General features: G+C 41.4%; 1 protein-coding gene across 1 annotated transcript; it reads right to left on the bottom strand.

Annotated features, from left to right (window-relative positions):
* Window positions 1-4225: 4225 nt before the first annotated feature.
* On the bottom strand, window positions 4226-8366 carry Mlc1 (Myosin light chain alkali). The gene is made up of 4 exons (XM_086992609.1): window positions 8156-8366; window positions 7557-7584; window positions 5523-5918; window positions 4226-5198 (listed from the first exon to the last, which is right to left on the bottom strand). Exons 1-4 carry the CDS (start codon window positions 8156-8158, stop codon window positions 5152-5154), a joined length of 474 nt encoding a protein of 157 aa, XP_086848735.1. The 5' UTR covers window positions 8159-8366; the 3' UTR covers window positions 4226-5151.
* Between the last annotated feature and the right edge of the window lie 991 nt (window positions 8367-9357).

The raw sequence follows: 9357 nt of genomic DNA, 5'->3' as shown, positions 1-9357 counted from the left end.
TTGCCGGGCGAATTAAACTTATTTTGGGATACAACAAAGGGCTCGATTGGTGTTTCAAAGAAGACGACGAGTTTTAGACAGAAAAATAGTCCTTCAAAGAGGGAGGTTATGGGGATTCCTCGGACGTTGAACACAGTGACAAATGTCGCACATGTAAGAAAGTTTGATATATATACTCTTGAGTAATAAGATTATTGCTTTCCATAAAGATGGATTGATTACGCCTCTACAGTCAAGACGCGGCAAGATCAACACTAGCGATTGATGATCCATTATGTCAAGATATATCGAAGCAAGAACCGGGCATGTGACGCTAGGGAACAGAGTCTTCAGGGAATCAAAGGGAGCTAACTAATTTTCTTGTGATATCCAAATTAAACATTAACTAAGTATTCACCATAAAGTGTCTGGATCAATGTCTGCATTGTACTTCCAGTAGTAAATACTAGTGCAAACGGCTGAACGAAGTAATAACAGACTGCGACGTGGAATACTCTATAAGGCAGCATGCAATGAACCGACGGGCAAAAGACGGCACCAGATGATTTCGAAACACCGTTTATTGTAAAGCGGTCATATGGCAAGGTGGAGTTGAGTCGACCTTACCAACTAGGACCTCAATGGGCTATTTATATACCCTATGTTTCCAATAAAAAGTTATAATTTCGACTTTTTTTATGTGTTTCGAAGGACATTGTCATGTCGTGTTTGTGATGTATCTGAAAAAAGATGGACAAGTTTCATTGAGCTTAACCGAAACAAGTCTATTAGTTCTATAATTCGAGTAGTTTAATACAATTTCTATGGCTCGGATAGAGTTACAATCCACAGAATTTTTTCATGTCCTACCGCCGCCGTAACGATCCGATGCTTGCCTTTCCAAGGCACAAAATTCAACAGAAAAGAAACAAGGAATCACTTCAGGCATTATTTATTTACTTTTTGATAGGTATGCTAATAAAATGCAAAATTAGATTTTAAGATAGCTCTCTCTGACTACCACAATGTCTAAGATTATCCAGTAAAGAGCAGTGTACTCACGCATAAATTACAAATTTTGAACAGCAACGCGTATATCCAAGTTCACAATTAAATGAACTTGAGTGAAATCCTGGTCGATATCGGCAGCTCCACTTATTTGTGGGGCCATAGTAATTAGAGAAAAATACCGACCCCTCTGATGGATAACTTCTAAAAAAATATAAAGAAATTTTAACTTCAAATATTGCTAAAACGTTTGGTTTTTGCCTCGGTCCGATAAAAATATTTTACCAACGATGAACTTAATCTTCCAAAGAAAAGTGCAAAGGATGGTAGAACTGGAAAGAAGTGATCCATTAGCTAATAGATAAATTAGTTCACTCGCGTAGTACAAGGTCTTAAAGCAGCAGAACTGAGAATAGAGATATTCTGTTAAAAACTCGAATATATCATAGCAAAAAAAAAAAAAGACACGAAATCCATCATTTTCAACAAAAGCAAATCTGTTTAATCGATGAAAAGTCAACTTTCCTAGTCTAAGCCAATGTCAGGGCACGTTACCCCAATATTACACCGTGTGGATAGCGTCTCTAGTTCGATAAGATACCTATACGTCAACCCAGTGAGTACACCGCAGAACAAAGAAGAAACTGTTCTGTAAGCGGATTCGAAATTAAAAAAAGCTGAGAGCGCGTTGATACTAATATACGTACGCTAATGAAGGCTGAGATTATACAAATGGAAACACATGAAGCATGGAATGAAGAAAAACAACAGTAGATAAAGCTAAAAACAAACAAAATGAACATTTTACTCATATTACAAATAATCTAAGTATAGCACTTGAAAAAAATCGATTCCAATCTGAAGCGTGCTACATCTTTGATTACAACTTCATCGACTCGACAACAACCTAAGTAGTCATCGTAGCGTCGCAAACCTATTAGCTACGTAGATAGACAACTACATAAATCCGTCAAAACGTATTGAAATCGCTTGTTCCACCCAACTCTGTATCGGCCTGAAGTATTATCCTTAATCTGCTCTTATTTTAGATAATTCGCATTCACCTTGCCATCATAACGGGGGCATCTCATTAACTGAATTCAGTTATCAAAAGTTCTAGCCCTGTCTTTGTGCTATACTATGAACGGTCATTGAAATGCTCCACTCGTTCAATGAATAGTAACTTCTTCTGATAGTTCTGCTGTTGTAAATTGAATCCTTTTCTGTATCTGGGGGGTATACACTAAGAAAAGGTCGGCTTGTATTTTTCGGTATTACTGATTAATTTACAAAGGCGACGATGGGGTTCCGTAAACAAGCGGCGAAAAGCAATACTTAGATAAATAAAAACACATCTCATTTTGCACTGTGTAGTGATCGCGGCCAAAGCTGTTTCCTATATAACGCTGTAGGAATTTAAAACGGCTCGAAATACTCATTAGATATACGGCATTAGCCAAGTGTTAAAGTACGTATCCCAACAAAAACACTATCATATAATAAATATCAAAAACCTACCAATACTTTGTACCACCTGAACCTTCGGTGTAATCTTAGTTTTTAATAGTACAATGTTATATTTTTACTATGTAGGAAGCTGTACTCAAGCAAATCCTATTATTAATTGCAAAGTAGTTCCAAGCAGTTACCAAGACACAGTCTGAAGCCATGTTTGATCTTTTCGTTAGCGGTAGCGATTTCTAGACTCGGTCATTGAGAAGTGTCTTGGCAGCCAAATTCGTACTGCTCACGAAGCCTGCGAAGACCATTGCGGAGTACCTATGCTGGCGACGATCTGTTAAGGAATCGGCTGTACGTTTGAATTTCTGTTGCAGGCCTTTATTAGAATTATCCCTGTAGAGTCGTATTTGCACTTATCTGGTAGCGCAAGAAGTTACTTAGCTTTTGTAATGATAGCAAAAAATCCGTTCGTGTCTCTACTCTTGATTTCACGTAATAAGCCTAGTAATTTCTATCCAAAATTCTCACTTGACCCGGAAAGATTGTGGGCTAGGGCAAACATGACTATAACAAAAAGTAAATAATCAGATCGTTCTCGAACTTGATGCCCTATCTGCGCTTGTTGCAGTATCAGTAGAAGATTAATAAATCGTATGAAAAAAGTGACTGATGTATAGTGGGCCCCAGGAGTAGACGTCTGTTTTGAATTGTAGAAATGCACCCGTATAGCAACGGACGGCGGATCCGTGTACAACAATAGTTCTATAAAACCGCTATAGTTTACACACCCTCTTCAATACAATTAGCAAATATGTACCGTTAAAAAACTACTCCCTTTATTTCTCTGCAATACAAACTAGGAAAAAAGTCATTCAACAACAATCGTAACGGATAAAACCTACCGCTGAGGCTGTCTTACTACGTCCGTGAAAATGCTTCTGTCGAAGTAGCTAAGATGACAGCACTAGGTCGAGCTAGGATTTAGGCCGAACGTTAGACGGCTAAACGTTTGTTTGATAAGTTGAAGGATGTTAGTTCGAATCTCGCTATCTACATACACAGCTGATTAAAGAGAAGATTATATGGGCCGATATAGTCGGCTAAGCAGTCGTTCGTAGGGTAATGGATTGGTTTGAGGTCATTTAGTAAACTGTACAGTAAGCCTTAATTAAAACCCGGGTAATGTTCAAAGATATTGATGTAAATCACCAACGTTGCAGTCAAATGTTATTAGATTCTATGTATATAATCACCAAAGGATTGCTAAGAAGGCTCAGTCTGCAAAAAAGTATCGTCCAGCTTAGTGAATGGTCCTTCTGTAGTCACGAACAACCCAAATCGTGGCCAATCAGATATCTGAGATCCGCCGTGCGATCGAATACCTATAGACAATCCCGGACGTACAGCTCAAAACATAGAGAGACGATTGGTGTATTTTCTCTATAATCTAACCGACGGGCTGTAACTTGAATATTATTCTGCTAGCATGTTAAACTTCTAGATAATGCAGAGAAAGGCAAGGGCTTCTTATAAAAGTCTAAGTATTGCAACAGGTTCACGTTCTCCTGCAAAGCTCAGTCATGAGAAAAACGATCGCCATTAAAACCTCACTCAGGAGCTTAAGGATGGGTGTTTAGATGTTAAAATGCTACGCAATCACATGGCAGTCGATTTGACTGTGAAGATATGGGAATGGACCCGAGTTTAGACCGCATGCACCAGTAAACGTCGTATATTATGTCTGTTTAAACAGTAGCTATGAATAACTAAACAGAACTTGTAAAAAGAGCTCGAATTTGATTTTATTTAGTAGTCTCCTGAGCTATCTAATCGGTTCTGTCGACAATAACCGAAAGTGACCTTCGATCGAGGAAATCAAGATCAAGTGTAGCGCTCGAAATTGGCAAAAACCACACTTCCAACCATCTGTATGTTTGGACAGAAATTTGGCAATGTTCAGGGCCTTTTTTGACCACCAACGTTGTGACGTACTGCGATTGCCAGTTTCCTTTGAGCTGAACGATCTCACGAAAGCACGCAAGAACACAGCAGTTGATGTAAACCCCAGATACCCTTATTTAATCACGTATGAAATCCCTATCTACCACAAATTCACCCATATTACTACCGACTATCTATGCCCTTCTATATAAGAAGACCCCCAACTAGAAATAATACAACGACAATTTAATTCCCTTGAATCTAATTCGTTGTTTTGTAAAAGTGAATTCTTCAAGATAGATAATAATTGTATAACAGAAATTTACGTTACTCTCTTCTTTCCTGCTTTCTTTTTTTCAACAACTAACTTTAGCATGTGTACAAAATACGCTGTACGCTCCACCCGTTGTCTTGGAAAAACGTACGAGCTCGGCGCATGCCTGCTAGCTGAAAATATAGCGTTGGCAACGCGTTGGGCCCTTTACGTTTTGCCTACGGGAAATTACACTGTACATCGGGTATCCTTTGATCGTGACCCTCTTGAGATATCCTAGTAACTGTGATTGGTAATCCAGCTTTTCATTGTTACTATAGTAATAGCAGTGGATTGGCGGAAACGCATGTTTCCAAGAAATTAATCGAATGAGATGGTTCAAGAAAGAATACCAAGTCAATGCTTATGGAAGTAGAAAATTTTTGATATCTTGATATTTTTTTTAAATGAGATAAGCGTTAGCATTATTCCGATTAGCCATTACGCGCTCACTTCTTCTCAGGGTAAGGACCGGCCAAGAGGGTCTTGGCGAAGTCTGGAAAAAGAAAATAACAGTACCTTGTAATTAGTGGCTAGGCTTGACAGCTCTAGAGAAGGTTAGACAACTTGTCTAGATCGATTAGTCGACATTGATCGTCGTTTTGATACGAGCCCGAAACGGTACAGCATAGATATATCAACGGTTGACTCGTTCGAGGGCTGTGTTTCAGAGGTCGACCATAGCGTACCATCAAAACAATGCATGGAGAACTTCTGCTAAAAGTAAACAGGATACGTGACGAAAGCCCGTGACCAGTTTCGATTTATATCGTTCAGCAAATAGTACGACGGTGAAAAGCTTAAAAACAAAGATACTTACGCTCGTATTTGATGAAACCATCCTCGTCCTGAGGTCCGGAGCAGGCAGCCATGATTTCATCGACTTCACGATCCGTCATCGTTTCACCGAGGGAGAGGAGCACGTGGGTCAGCTCAGCAGCCATAAGGGTACCGTTTTCAAGTTTGTCGTAAACCTTCAGGCCCTCAATAAAGTCGTTAAGGGTTCCCATATCCTTCTCCTTTTTGAGCTGTGAGTAGATGGGCATGACCTCTTCGACGGTCATTTTCTTCTCACCGCGGTTTTTCGATCCACCGGCCTTTTCGATCATGGCCTCGGTAGGGCGCAGGTCTAGCGAGCGCATCAGTGAGCCAAGGTCGGCGGCGTCCATCTTGCCTTCAGCAAATGTGTCGTAGATTTCGAAATGCAATTTGCACACTGCGAGCAGAAGCCCAGACGGACAGACGAAAACCGAACCCAGAAATTAGAATGCATTCCGAACGTCATACTTACACCTATTCGATCCAAAAGTAATGCTACATTTACAGTACTATCAAACAGAAAGTGTTCCCTTATGTGGCGCTTATCCGACCCATAACGTACAAACGATTTGTAAAATATCATGGTATTATTTCGCGGTAGAGCGGTGAAGATGGCTAGCGCTCCGGTGAGCCTATTCGTTCAAGCCACGTCGGCGATACAAGCAACATGATGTTAATGCAGCTTTTTTAAATATTCTTCTTTTAAATTGGCCACCCATTCGAATTTTCATTAGCGTTAATTGAGCACCATAGGAATGATTTGAGTACTTGCCCGCGCAGACACAACACGAGATCTTTACCAAATTCATGCATTCTTAGATCCTTCAGTACAGATCGTGCAATGACGCAAACAACTCTAGCTTTCCTATTCTGGCACGTGTGCCAAGGCAGTAACGCTCACTAAAGCATTGCATCGCATGTAGCGTGACTCCTACAGGTCATATATGGCTTCGAATGGGGTCAGACAACATTTTTGGCGAACTGCTTGGTTCGGAACGCAGGCTTCTAAGCTCATAGCGCGTAGAAGCAACCCAGGAAATAGCTAGAAATCGCTATCAGAGTTCCTAATAGATGGTACTATAAAAGAACGACGCTAAACGAAGTGTGCTACAACGCAGATAGACAGCCAATCCTAACAAGACTTGTTCTGTTCTTAACGTAAAAAAAATTACGTGCAACATAATCAAGAATGTTTATGAAAGCTTAGTTTCAACTGTGCTTATGCCAGAAATTATATACAAAATCGCTTCAAAGGGCTCTGTGCCTTACACATCGTATTTTGGACCTCGCCTTCAAATCAATACTAATGTTACTTCTTTTGTCCGTTTTGAGGGTACTGTTACTCTTCAATATTGAATCTTTTTATTAGCCGGGTTCGCCAGATACTTACTTATACCTGCGCTAATCTCGTTAATGGTAACTTCCTTTACTCAAACAGGTTTTGACTCTAATTAGGGTTTCAAATCGCTTGACTAAAATGTTCTGGTCAGAATTTTGTGCTTTGAAGCATTCGGGTGCTAATGCTGCTAATGCTAAGCTGAATTCGCTGTTTTAACACTAAGTAAAAATGCTGTGTGCCTGTGCTAGCTCCGAGTTTATAAGTGGTGTGAATAAATAACTTGTGTTATTCCCCCTTTACGATGCTTTCTCGGATCACGTGTGTCCCTTATGCCATCTCAGATCTCTAAAAACTGTAATACCTCAGAGCGAAGATTTCGACAACAAGCACCTGGCTAGAATAAACGGCTCTTACTAGAATTTCTGCAGCACTTTTGTTTATTATAGGGGAAAAAAAAAAAAAAGAACAGGGTAACCCAAACAGGCCTAAGGATGTTACAGACTGGCTAAGCGAAATGAAATAAGCGAGGGTTATTTAAAAAACTAATTTTTGCTTTACACATAGGCAACACTATATCTCTTGATGGGATAGGGTTTTTTTTGAGAAACAAGCTAGGATTTTTGCCTCGAGGCGCATGTGTACTTCAGTAGTTGAGGAACTTCAGCAAGATATCTGTATGTTGTTTTCCGTACTTACTGTCGACCTCAGCGGGCTTAAGATCGGCCTGAAAAACAAAAACGAAATTATTATTAGTAAAATGCGATTCACTCCCGTGAGAAAGTCGACACACTTGACGTTTAAGCAGGCTTACGGAAAAGTGTTACTATCACAACCTAAGTCTCGCGCACAAATTTTCGAAATTAAAAATCGGACTTTAGGCACACCGTAACTTGAAAAGCACCAATTTTTTCTACCAGTTTCACTATGGCACACAACTACTGCACAGGTCGTCAACAATAACGATCTACAGTCTCACTAATAAATGTATCCTCTAAAGTACTTCTTTGTAATCCTTTGCTACGGAATTGCTGCACGCAAATTGTTTCTTGGGAGTTAACGGGTTAGACCACTACAGGGAACGTCGGGCACCTGCCGTAAAAAATATCGATCCGTTGGCTCATTGATTAAGTATCAGCGCTGCCGAACACCCAACTGATTCACATTAGACACTTGATGAAGTGGACACTCGCGCATACTTTATAATCATACGGACTTTTCATAGTTCGTTGTAGGCATTCAATAGTAATTGTACGCAGCAGTTGACGAGGTAGTTGTTCACGATGTCAAAAACTTACCATTTTGGTCCGTTGGATAAGGTCGTAATGACGAACCGAGCTGAAGGGCACAAAAGATGCTACCGAACTGGCTGTTTAAACCCACTTTAAGGGACTTTTACAGGCTTGCCACTTCTTTCCATCGCCCATTCGCATGCGTTCTCGCTCTTTTCGTCTTCTCGTCTAGTGAGCTGTGTTACCTTCCGCGAACCTTTGGTTAGTGGGTTGCCTTGTAGGTTCGACTGCAAAACGTCGCCTGGCTGGAGTAGCCACTCAGTGGGGAAACTATTTTTGGTCTCTTCACCTATCCTGCCTAGCAGACCCGTTCTCCAACGTGCGAGGGGCTATAGGGTCGTCGTAGCCATCGACATTGTCGTCACCGTCTAACACTGTAGACAAGCTTCTATGAGCCAGTGAGGACCCTTAGCTAAGCCTGCACTAGTAGTTCCTACTCTGGTTTCTAGGTTTAGATAGGCTGCTGGTGCATTTCTTCCTCTTTCTGCTTGGCTGACTTGACCGTTAGAGGCAAGGCGCGTGTCGACCCGCAACAGAGATAGCAGCAGCAGCAGCAGCAGTTGCTGCCATCTCTGGCCGGGAAAGAAAGCTGGCTAACTTCGCCCCAGTGGCATAACTGAGCATAGCATCAAGCACTCTGATATCGTTGTTCCGATACGATCTTATCCGGCGAAACTCCCAATGGCCACCGCCGGCGACGCCGAGCGAACACATACAGACAGAGAAGCACACGCCCGTCTACGAGGGATCCGAACCGGAGAAAACGCTAGAAACACTCAAAGAGAAATAGAAACAGCATCAGCATCAATGACAGCAGCAAACCAATGAAGATCCGTGTTTAGTCTGTTTCGTCCACCACAAGCATCAGGCTGGCCGTATTGAGGTACCTTCGTGCGCAGAGTGTCTACGATAAGGCTTCGCCACTAGCACTTTTTGAGCTAGCTCGCAACCGTAGTAGCAATGGCAGTCCTATACGTAGCCCACCGTTGAAGGCTCAGCGCGATAAGTAATCGGTGCTAGACCATTCTGCCCTTGTTATTACTGCGGCCGTCGTCGGCTACTTCCTGATGCACTACTATGACCAGGAGCCGCGTAGCATTTGATTATGGTCATTGCTGCGGTGACTTGATCAAACTCAGATGGTTTACTTTGGCTTATCGCAGGCTTCGAATCAGGTGACGCAGTAGCGTACAGATCGTGATTGGCTA

This window comes from Varroa destructor, unplaced genomic scaffold (genome assembly GCF_002443255.2).
Source record: "Varroa destructor unplaced genomic scaffold, Vdes_3.0 BEIS01000006.1, whole genome shotgun sequence".
NCBI classification, from domain to species: Eukaryota; Metazoa; Arthropoda; class Arachnida; order Mesostigmata; family Varroidae; genus Varroa; species Varroa destructor.
Note: the sequence above shows the minus strand (reverse complement) of the source record. Positions and strands in the feature narration are given on the sequence as shown.

What these genes read in the sequence shown, in the direction of transcription:
- Mlc1 (XM_086992609.1), bottom strand. An exon ending in TAAGCCCGCTGAGGTCGACA is followed by an intron (nt 5,919 to 7,556) that starts GTAAGTACGGAA and finishes TTCTGCTCGCAG; the next exon opens with TGTGCAAATTGCATTTCGAA. An exon ending in TGGTTTCATCAAATACGAGC is followed by an intron (nt 5,199 to 5,522) that starts GTAAGTATCTTT and finishes TTCTTTTTCCAG; the next exon opens with ACTTCGCCAAGACCCTCTTG.